This window comes from Phragmites australis, chromosome 10 (assembly GCF_958298935.1).
Source record: "Phragmites australis chromosome 10, lpPhrAust1.1, whole genome shotgun sequence".
NCBI lineage: Eukaryota > Viridiplantae > Streptophyta > Magnoliopsida > Poales > Poaceae > Phragmites > Phragmites australis.
Genome location: NC_084930.1, coordinates 1185284 through 1197404, shown reverse-complemented (window position 1 = coordinate 1197404; position 12121 = coordinate 1185284). Strand labels below are relative to the sequence as shown.

General features: G+C 41.8%; 1 protein-coding gene across 1 annotated transcript; it reads right to left on the bottom strand.

Annotated features, from left to right (window-relative positions):
* Positions 1 to 1694: 1694 nt before the first annotated feature.
* LOC133930041 (cyclin-B2-2-like) lies at positions 1695 to 5737 on the bottom strand. Its single transcript, XM_062376735.1, has 12 exons — positions 5528 to 5737; positions 4738 to 4796; positions 4506 to 4635; positions 4351 to 4419; positions 4219 to 4264; positions 3460 to 3594; positions 3225 to 3362; positions 3047 to 3136; positions 2712 to 2933; positions 2536 to 2634; positions 2245 to 2423; positions 1695 to 2150 (listed from the first exon to the last, which is right to left on the bottom strand). Exons 2-12 carry the CDS (start codon positions 4781 to 4783, stop codon positions 2009 to 2011), a joined length of 1296 nt encoding a protein of 431 aa, XP_062232719.1. The 5' UTR covers positions 4784 to 4796; positions 5528 to 5737; the 3' UTR covers positions 1695 to 2008.
* Between the last annotated feature and the right edge of the window lie 6384 nt (positions 5738 to 12121).

Here is a 12121-nt window from a genome sequence, read left to right as displayed (position 1 = left end):
GTCGAGCATGTGAGATGGGTAGCAACACGGCTTTTGCACAAATCACCTCCACTCGTTGTCTTTTAGGGTGTAATGTCAATTTGGTGCCTCTTAGTTAGTGTGTTGTATGTTTGCCTTGTTGTGGAATGAAAGTATGATCAAGGTTTGTTCCTCATTTTGCTAGAATGCTTATTTATGTTAGTGTGATGATTTATTTATCTCTCGCTATGTGATGGTTGGTTAGTTGTACCTCTAGTTATAGGGGAGGTACTGGAGAACTTTTCTTTAAGGCTCGGCAGTCTTGTAGCTTGGTTTAGTGGCACTTCGGGCTTGTGGTGGACCCTAGGGTGTTACAGTTTAGGTGGTGCCGCTTTAAGATGTAGCTAGTTCCTGTCATCGTCAGTCGGTGAAAGCAAGTGAATATAGCGGATTGCTACGTTTTAACTTGTTATTTGGTTGACTCCATCTTTTAATTGCCGCACTTACTAATAATTTATTAAATTAAATGTGAGTGTGTTACTTTCTGCCTTCTGAAGATTCAACGTTTTCCCTGGATTATGAGGTAAAGGATGTGGGTCATGTCTTATTTCTTGCCATTCTTCATATTTTTCGTATGCGAATCATGAAGTATATACCTATGTTGGAAGTTATGTTTTTCGGTTATGCATGAGCTTGTTGCCTTAATATTCACTTTTCCCAAAGTTTACCTAATTCTTGAGTTATGAAGTGCAGGAAGTGAGATATGTCACTTGCAGTTGTTCATTATTATAGTATGCAATTCTTGAAGTATTATGCACTTCTTGAAAGTTATGTTGTTGTTATGCCTAAAGCATATCATAAGCATGCCATTTTGCATTGAAAGTTTATTACCGTCTTATGGTCGCGACCATACCGTTATAACGCCGTACGTTTTTTTATGGAGGGGTACGACGCACTCCCTTATATTGCCCGTGGAGAGGTAAAGGTGAGGAAGAGCATGTCATGTGCATACATATGCATTCATATCAAAATCTTTACTTTAAAGTTATTGATGTCGATCTTATGTTGACAAAGAGTCTTTAATACCATTTTGGATGATACTACCATGATGAAATCTTAGCTAACGGATTATAGCATATGGATGTTGTATTGTCTTAATTATATTTTTCAAATAATGTTAATATGCCCATCTTAATATCTTTGTTAAAGATAAATGCTTAATTAACTATAGCTAAATAGTTAAAGCAATTCGTATGAACATACAAGATGGGTAGCTGCACGTCGTTTGCACATTCACCTTTAGCTTTTATTTAAATCTTGTTATGTTGTCCGATAGCGACACTTAGTCCTATTGTGTATTTTGACCCGTGTGTATGATCGAGACATGCTCCTCGTTTGCTAGGATTTCTATGTTGCTAGTGTGCTGATACATAAATTTTATTTATCTCTTCAATTATACCTTGTAGGATTTCTATGTTTTTAGGTTCAATGGTTTTATAGGTTGATTGAAGTAGCACTCCGAACTTGAGGTGTTACAGTAGGGGATGATAAAATAAAAGCTTTGTGCTCAGATACGAGACTGCTAAGTGCTAACACTGAGATATGAACAACGATGGTGAAGGGCGTGCCGTCCACACCTGGCCTATTATGCTGCTAGTGCAAAGCAAGCACAACATGAAATGCTACAGTAAGGAGAATAATTTCTGCGAATCAAGGATCATTGGGGCAACTGAACAGGAAATTCAACTACTGTTTATTTTCAGATTGCAGGTGTCACAGAACAAATGACGAATTCCCAAGATACAATGTAAGAATTAAATTCCAATGAATATAATTGGAAATAACCTAAACAACATAAAGCAATTTTCATCGATGTTAAGTTATTGAAACTAAGCACACCAACCCAGCCCATCAAATGGTTGCTGCAACAGCTGTTGCATATGCATATATGCAGACCCCCTCTGTAATTTAATCGAGGCAGCCTCTATATACACCCCTCTTTCACTCTCTCAATGAAGTAGTTAGAGTGTGTATAACCAGCCAATTAGTTCTAGCAAGCTTCCAGCAAGAAGGTCGCTGCTTCCGATTTTGCTGCACAGCCATACCTAAAAGTGCTATACTTTCTATGAACCCCAGTAAGCTTCCCGAGAGCTGCTCTTTGGTGTAGTACAACCATGATCCTGGAGCAATCCCTGCAAGGCGGAAGGAACCATGTAACTGTAAGTACAAAAGCATAATCTGAATTGGTATGACATATGAGATGTAACGAGTAGGGAGGTCAATTACATCAGCTGTTCTTCAGAATATTTTGTGTGCATCTCACAGCATTTGTTCCAGGACTTGAACCCATTCAAGGTGCACTGAGCTGTGTAGATGGCGGCAGCTGCTAGCATAGACGGGCAGAACTTCAGCATCTCGTATTCGACAAGGCTCAGCTCGATCATGAAGAAAGACATGAGCTCCAGCTGATCCAGTTGTAGATGACAAACATTTGTGTCAGGGTCAATGTACTAAATAAAAAAGCTATAGCTACAACATTTGTCAACCACTATAAGTAGTGTGCATCTCGTATCTAACCTTCTTGTCAGAATTTGCTGCCTTAAGAAACCTTCTCATGAAACAGTATGGAGTTGGCACTGACATGTTGAACTTGAGTATGTTCACTATCATCCTCTCCTGCAGAAATGTCAATGTCAGTTCTCTGATGTTTTTGTCTTTCTTTTTGCTGAAAAACAACATGTTAGCATTGTTACCATTTCGAGTATATCAGCTCTTGTGTAGGCACGATCACAAATCAGGATCAAATCCTCTACAACAGGGACACTCACTTCTTCGTACTTGCATGCAAGTAGCATAGCAGTCACACCAACCAACTGAAGCTTCTTTCGCACCACGTTTTCACGTGCCAAGAATCTGTCTATGATATTCACAGTAAGAAACAGTGTCTCCTCCAACAGCTCTAATTTATAATGCACCTGCATTGCACATGGAAGCATGGAATGCTGAGATGTTCAAAACCATGTGAAGAATACTGAAACTGAATGCACTAATAATTACGAGCAACACAGATTGAGGTTAAAATTCTCACCTCAATCAGCCAGTCAATAAGAATTCCACGCATCTTCTCATTTATATCAGTCTGACTTGACATATAATTAGGAGCGACACAGCTTGAACCCTACGTATACAAGATTTTGCAATGAGATCACACAGGTTAAGAAACATGGTAATTGCAAATAACTTCGGGATGGGTCTCAAAATTCTACCTCAGTTCTTCTGTAGAAGCTGTAAATTTCATCAACGTAGTCAACCACTGCAAGAGAGTTTCCTGCATCGCAGCTGTCAATATCAGGTGCTGCCTCCTCAATATCTTCCATCTCGATCTCTTTCAGCTCAGAAGTCATCTGAAATGACAAGTATTAGTGACAATGGACAGATGTACATCTACTACGTATACAAAGGGCTAAATAATGTGTTCTGAATATATGATGGTAGATTTACCACTTCGTCCATCTCAGATAGCATCTGGAAGGGAATGTCATCAGACATCTTGGTGCTTTGGCTGCTTTCCATATCTGCACGAGTGTGAAATGCTGTCTCTGCATTTCTTTTCTGCCTCTCACTTCCAATGGGCGCCTGCACAATAATTTTAAATATCTGAGCTGATACTTGAATACTATGACTTGTCAAAATTGTACGGCATTTATGTGGCAGGAAAAGGATAAAAAAAATCATAGCATATTCAAATTCTATGTATATGCCCATTCAAGATTACACTACATAAAAGAGCGGTCAGTACAAATAAGAAGATTCAGTGCATAGATCAAAACATGATCTGCCATTAGCAAAATCTGAATTTAACATATGTGGCTTCAAAGAGAAAATTTAAAGTTCACAAGAGCTGCTTTCACACTGCACAGATTGAATATTTGAGTTGCCGTATTTACTATAAGAAGCAGCAGCATCTCTCAGAGAATTATCAAAACACAAAGTACATAACATTCAAATATCTGGCTCCCACAACAATATTAAGTTATATAATGGGAAAGTTTAGAGAAATGAACAGCAGTGCATATTTACTATAAGAAGCGGCAGCATCTCTCAGCGAATTATCAAAACACACAGTACATAGTATTCCAATATCTGGCTCCCACAACAATATTAAGTTGTATAATGGGAAAGTTTAGAGAAATGAACATCAGTGCATGTGGCAGAAATTATCAAAATAGCAACAATTTGAATTACTTTAATGAATATTACCAGATGGGCACTTGTAGGTTGGTTTGACAATGTTGCAGCAAACTTTCTGCCAAAAGAGCAAGTCACACTTCATTAACCTTCCATCAAAATTCGATCCTGAATGGTCAGTTAAAGTGAGGAACAGCTGCAAACCTGGTAACGGGACGGTGTCCACCAAAGCTATTTTGATCCTTAATAGGATCCACAGCAGCAACATATTTTCTGAAACATGGAACGAAATGTAAACCACTTCGAGATCCAGCACATGCAAGCTAAAATTCAAATTTGGCTGTAGATCGGTGGGTTACTCTGACAGTCCCCTCTTGGTCACAGCCAAGTGCTGGTGAGGGCCTCCTATGATGTTCTTTATATCACGCAGGACTCTCCGGTTCGTATTCGCCGCCTCCGGCACAAACTTGACGCCCTCCATTGCAACACCTTCTCGAAAGAGTCGGCGCAGATTGAGATTATTCTTGGAACAGCAACAAACCTATCTACACTGAATAGCATACGTTTCAGAGAATCGGAGAAAGTTGATACCTTGGTGATAGTTTTCAGATTTCATCGCGTGCACACGATTCTCCATTACTGGTGAACTCCTGCAGCAAGAAAGTCAAACCGAATTCTACATTAGAAATCGAAGAAACAAGGACCAGCATTAGGTGTCATGACTGCATAATGCCAAGTCGCATGCATGGATCTGCAAAAGGCATGGCCTTTCGGTTTGAATCTCTCCTGATATTCCGTCGGACGTCGGGAAGGACCCACAAACGACAATTTTGGCAGGTAGACAGGTCAAGAAATCGATGAAAACGCTAAGAATTCGAAGTCAAATCAACAAAGAAATCCTGTTGAGCTACTAGTTATATGTTTGATAGCTCAAGAAACCCACCCCGCAAAAGAGGGAACTTTGATATATGGCAGCCTAGAAGGTCGCAAGAAAAGAACTTCCAGGACATGCCTTTCAAAGGAACAGCTAGTTCCTTTAACGGAATTGAAAGTGCAGAGGAGATCCAAGAAAAATACTAGGCCAAGGAACCCATCAAGAGCAGATCGGGCGGGCCCCTACGACTTGAAAGAATCCTCGGTATGTAATCGCTTTCAGCCAATCTTTCCCCTGAATTACTCAATGTAACCGGAGATCCAAGGAGAAGCCAGCTCACGAAACCAAATCCAGCGCAAAAAAAGATCAAGAAACGATCCAGACCCTCCCTCCAAGCAAACTCGAACTCCCTTTCAAGAACGCATCCAAGAACCATTCTTTCCCACGGCCCGGATGGCACCGCTACAGAACCCACGGAGAAGAGAGAGAGAGGGAAATCTGACGAACCTTGGTACTGATCGTCCTACCGAGACAAGATTTGAGAGAGAAGGGCACCGCGACCTCTCTCTCTCTCACTCCCGATGCCGATGCCGGTGGTGGCCGCTCTTCTGGTAGGAAGGAGGAGGCTGGGAGCGGAGGAGAGAGACGGGACACGGGAGCGATAAAATAGGGGCAGGCGAGACCGAGACGCGTCAGTAGTAGTAATTGGGCCCGGCCGCAAGGGGAAGGGCTGCTGCTGCGGCTCTGTCCGAGCCGTTTAAACGCAACGGTCGTGGGATAGGGACCGTCGGATGGGATCTGGACGGCAGTGGAGTGGTGGGGCGGTCTCAACGGCTATGCGCACACAGGCCGTGGATTCCACATGTGCTCCTGCTTTCAAAATAAGTACACTTTGCTAGACTTGATGACCCAACACTTTAACTAACTACTCTCTCTCTCTCTCTCTCTCTCTCTCTCTCTCTCTCTCTCTCTCTCTCTCTCTCTCTCTCACTACTATAGGGAAATCTCTCTTTCACACCCAAATTTATGAGCCCAGTGATTGTTGAGATCACCATAATGTTACTTGTAATACGTTATTTATAGTTTTTTAAAAAAATTGTAACAGTATCGCGACTAACTAACGGCCCTATTACACACGAATAAGTGAGGTAATCGGGTTGATTATAGTCGAGACATTCGGAAGAGAAATCTTGACTTCCGATGATTATTTCGCTCGGCAAGAATTTAAGTTTGTACTATGGTTGCCGACATTTGCCACATTCTCTTGCTAAACTTGCCTAAGCGTAGTCCATCAAATTTACTTTGACAAGTTTAGGTGAATTTTGCCACACTTTTTTTGAATCATTTTCACATGGAACCAGGTTGGTGAAAAAAGAATTTTGGCACAGGTGTGGCTATGAAACCAAAAACCTGCCTAACTTGAGGCGTATCAAAACGTGGCAAGATGCATGAGTAAGGTAGTTTGGTTGATATGAGATGTGATGGCTGTGGGTGAGGTGGTACATGTAGTTTGTTTGGTTAGATTTATGAGATAGTACGAAAATATATTTGGTTGGATGTATAGAATGATACGAGAATATATTTAGTTGCTTAAAAGCCATGCATTATATCCATAAATAACTAAAATAATAATTTTTATATCTGTTATTATCAATAAACTATACTAAATAATACTAATCATTACTAATTCCAGTTAATCATAACATAAGTTGTCAATAATCATCACTAAATACTTATAATAATAATAATTAGTTATGGTTAATAACATCTCATTATAACTAATGTTCAACTAAAAATCCTTAATAACCACTGATTATCACTAATAATAAGTGATTATGGAGTTGACAGAACCTATATAGAGTCGTTCGGCCAATTTTTATGCACGGGATCGTTCAATATCTGGATGTAATATTTCTAAAAATGCATCACTCTATCCAAGATGATTTGATTGGATTCAACCAACCAAACTTGGAGACGAGACCTCATCCTGAACAATTCCATCGCTTATACTCCTTCGTCTAACCAAACACACGGTAACTAACTGGAAGCTCTATGCTCAGTTAAATGAAGCTAGAAAACAAATGTAGAAATTAATATAAGAAAAGTGATTCACTTATACTAGCTGTATTACTACATTATTTGCGTAATCTAGTACTGAAAGGACAAGAACATTATTGAAGAAAGTAGTACTACGATGAGAATTAATCAATGCTCATGGATGGTCGTTTCCATCGGAAGTAAATTTTATAGTTATTAAGAAAGATTCTCGTGATATTTTTTTATAATATCTATTTTGTGATCTAATAGCTAGTCTGAAGAGCAGAGAGTAAACACGTATCAATACAGAAGAGATAGTCTTTTGTAGAATAGGATATAAAATTTTCTTTCGTTTCCATCCATCCTACACCGTACCTTGCTTGCAGCTCATCCCTGCTGGTCGTTTTCGCTTATGGGCTCCACTCTGTCAATCTTTGTTTGTAATGAATGAATGCAAAATATAAAACATAAGAATGGAAAATTATGCTATTTGAATCGTAGGAATTTATAACACAAGAATTATACTTCCTCTGTTTTCTAATAACTAACAATTTTGACTTTTAAGTTCACACTTTGACTAGCAATTAGTTACATAATATTTACTAAAGTAAACTGGATATATTCTCGCTGGATTTATCATAAAATACTTTACAAATGTTACATGCTTAGAATTATTCGCACAAATCAATGGTCAAAACATGAAGTCAAAAGTCAAAGCTAAGTTAACACTGTAGCTCTCGGATGAGGAAGAAGAACGCCAGGTAAGCTTGATTAGTGCGAGAGCGCACCCGTGAGTGTTGCAAGAAAGATTTCCATGAGCTTAGAGCTCATTTTTCCATTCCTCCAAAAGTACAGGTTTGCTCGTCTTTCCTCTGAAAGTTTCTCGTCCATTCCTTCGTTCCAAACCCACAATGATATCAGCAAAATGGAGGAATGGGAATCCTGCAAAATTCATTTGAAAAATCTCTGTTCCAAACGGGGCCTCGCCATTTTTTTGGTTCACTACTCCCTAGAGAAGAATGAGAAGTCAATGTCCAATAATGTGCAAGGGGTACCGAGCAATTTCTTCATTCTTTACTTTCATCATCTTCCTTGTGGAAATATGGTTAAAAAAGGAGGTCCGGTGTGAAACAGATAAACTAGAGATTTGGATTTGGAAAGGATGGAATTCAATTGAATTTTATGGCAATGAACACAAGTTAAGGAAAACTAAGCACATCTTGAAATTTAGGTAGCTAGTAATGAAATGGTTGGATGCAACTGTTTTACAGCTTTCATATCTTTATTTTAAGAATTACCAACTGTGTACGATTTTTTAAAACTTTGAAGGCCTGTTTTAGAAAGTTGGATTCCAAACGGGACATAACCACAAGCCTCAAATCTCCCGGCTAAATTTTGTTTTAGACGCTTGCCTAGGTGCTCCATTTTTTATGCTCGTCTAGCTCACTTGCACTGCCTAGCGCGCATTTCAAACTCGCAAATGTACAAAACATGCATGGCTAAAGTTGAAGCGTTTGTTTCTTTTGCTGTCCCATGTCAACTTTTGGATACGGACACGACGAAACCAGCGCTGCTGTCCCTCTAGAAAATTGAACATTTGGAGCACCAGCTGTTCCCGTAATTGTATTTACTATTTTGCTTATTTTGGGCTCGAGCTGGTTAATTTTGTCATCGAACACAAGCTTACTTGCAATGGAATGATAACCAATAGTGATTTTTTTTTTTTATTTAACAACCATATGTGATCTTTGAGCTCATTTTGCAAGAGTTTCGATATTCACGCGCTTATACTATTGAGTGAATTGCACAAAACACTTTGTTTTGAAACCATATTATTATATTGCACCAAATTTAAACCTTTGTTGCACCTTGCATCAGGTTTTAGCCCATGAATCCTTACTTTACACCACCTTTTAGTATTGGACAGGATAGAGTGCCATTGGGCCCACATGTAAGTCACACAGACAATTTGAGTGTAGTGTAGGAGTTGCCACTAATGTAGCTAACATGATAGAGAGATCTGGACCATTAACATGAAAAATGGTAGCGACATAGACACGCATTTTGAAATAAAAAAGTTGAGAGACCATAACGCATCAAATGAGGCATTTGATAAAAAATATGAACCGAGATAATCATATACGATAACTTCATTTCACATTTTATAATGGAACTTAAGACCCTCATCATTATATCGAATTGTTCCGATGTTTGAATGCCTCATTTTGTAATAGAACTTAAGACCCTCATCATTATAACTAGTAGTCACTGTACAACCAAAAGAAACAATCCGCCGGCCACGCGCGCAAAAGAACTTTGGACCGTCGGTTGTCACAAAAGAACCACCAGACAACCGCCTATGCCTCCCCATTGGAATTGCCGATGACAAAGAAGTCATCAGGGACGTCATCATCGTTGTCGCTTGACTTGTCGTGCACGTCCTCATCTTCCTCGTCGCAATCGTGCTCCTCCTCGTTGTCCTTTTCCTCCTCTTCTTCCTCCTCCTCGTGTTGGTGCATCTTTGGTGCTAGCTTTTCCAGGAAGTGTTCCTAATCTAAGTCGATGGATGAGGAGGAGGTCGATCCGAAGTCGGACTATGCCCCATCTAAACTCCCTAGCGCTGGAGCTACCTCTTCGTTGTCAGACGAAGGTGTGGGGCCACAAGGGGTGGGTGGAATGGTCGGAATCGATGGTGGCGAGGGGGACCCTGGAGTGGTCAGAGATGGTGGTGGCGAGGGAGTTTCCATGGCCGACAGACGGGGGAGATATGGCATAGAGGTGAGGGGGCTCGGGAGAGTAAAGGCGACCATGATTCACGGGGAAATCTCGACGGATTCGGTTTGATCTGGGCCATATCTTATCTTGTGGGCACCTCGACAACCTCTATAAAAGGCAGGGAAGGGAGAAGGGGATCAGAAGAAGCCCAGGCGAAGCCTCGCCTCGTTGCCTCCACCACATCAAGCTCGCCACCACATTGCCTTGCACGCCGTGAGCATGCTGAGCACTCAAATCCCCTTCATCGTCATTGTTCTTTGATTAAGTCACCCTCGTCGACGACAATGTCGATTTGCTGGAGCCATGTGGCCGATGTCACCCTCTCTGGTGAGTCCTAGCTTCGGTCCTCCCTCCAGTCCGCTTAATTGCTCCATGTTGTGCCGACTAACCATCCTGTCGTCGTTAATGAGCTCTCAGTTTATGTCAGATGCGCGTGCTTGTGCCATGTGTCGGGTCATGTCGTTGTTGCGCTTATGCTTGACCCAGGTACATGCACCGACGTCGCTGTTGAAGCCTCTGTGCGCTGGCCATCATGATCCGTGATCCGGTTACACCGTTGCAGCCAGTACCCCGATCACGTTGTTGAAGCGAGTGTGCTCCGGTTGTTGCTACTGCGCTATTGTGCTCTTTGTCTGAGCTGACCTTCCTTCGTGCCACTGTGCTGATCATCCCCGGCCGACAGCTCGTCCTATGGTTGCCCCTTTGTCAGGTAGCCAAGACAGGACCCGCCTCCTTTTGCTTTTTCTCTGTGCTTGTGGCCGGCCATTATGCCATGAAGCTCATTGTTGTTCCTGCCATTGTGCTGTCAAGGCCACGTCCCGGATGTTGTGTCGCAAGGATCCTCGCTCTTCTACGCATCGTGAAAGCTATGGGCTCCAAACTCATCGTTGAAGCTAAGCGCTTCAGCCGTGTTCTGGACGCTCATGTGCTTCGACCGTTATGCCGTAGAAGCTTGCACATCTCTGGCCACTGTCGTCCGAGGCTAGTGTGCCCGTACATCTGTGTGCATGCCTATGTCACGCGAGCCCCCTTTGAAAATTCTTATCCTCTGGCTTTGCTTGTCGAACTGCCACGAGTGTGTGAGTTCACCTTGGATGCTTCTATTGGATGGCCATGTTCTGTGGTGGCCTTGCTGTTATGGTACTCATCATGTTATGGAGGCTTACTATTGTCCTGCCTTGTGGTGACCTTGTTGTTATGGTACTCACCATACTGTTGATGCTTGTTGTTATTCAAAGAAACACTATTGTCGATTGCTACTATTTGTTCATAGCCTTCGTCGCTCAATAGTGATCACCCTTGCCTTCGTGGCTCCATTGCCTTCATGGCGTGACGCCTTCATGGCATCGTTACTACTACCATGCCTATGTGGCTGTTCGATAATGCTTCTCACAGAGAATATGGTGCCCCTTGTGGCTGATGCCTTCATGGATCGCTAGTGATTACCTCACTTGCATGGTTTTTGCCTTCGTGGCATGTCGCATGTTACCTCCGATCGGCTGATGAGGATGAGTCCAAAGCCTAAGGGAGTTAGTGAGCTAATCCTCTGATGTGTCCTCTAAGGCCTCAGATGTGTCCTTATGCAGAAGGGCAGAGTTGTTGCTTATACCTCACGACAGTTGAAGCGCCATGAAGAGAACTATCCAACTCATGACTTACAGCTTACGGCGGCTGTGCACGCTCTGAAGATTTGGCGCCATTATCTGCTGGGGAATCTATGCCTTATCTATATGGATCACAAAAGCCTCAACTATATCTTTATTCAGACGGATCTGAATATGAGGCAATGAAGATGGCTCGAATAGATCAAAGACTACGAGCTGGAAGTTCATTATCATCCCGGCAAGGCGAATGTGGGCGCCGATACCTTAAGCTGGAAGGTTCGATGCAATTATCTTGTGATCAAGCCCAGAAATGTCACACTTTGTGATGAATTCCGTTGGCTTGGACTTGAAATGGTTCCGGATGGTTTTCTTACTAAACTAGAGATCAAGTCCACCCTTCTGGATGAAATCAAGCAAGCTTAAAAAGGTGATAAGGGCATGACCCAAATTAGAGACAAGGTGAAGGAAGGCAAGACCACGTGTTTTTTTGAGGACAATCAAGGTGTCATATGGTTTGGGAACCGGCTAGTGGTTCCGAAATTTGAGACATTGAGGAAGAAAATTCTAGATGAAGCTCATGACTCTTTGTTATACATCCATCCAGGAAGCACAAAAATGTATCAAGCCACGTTTTTGGTGGACTCGCATGAAGCGAGAAATCACTCGATATGTTGCCGAGTGTGAT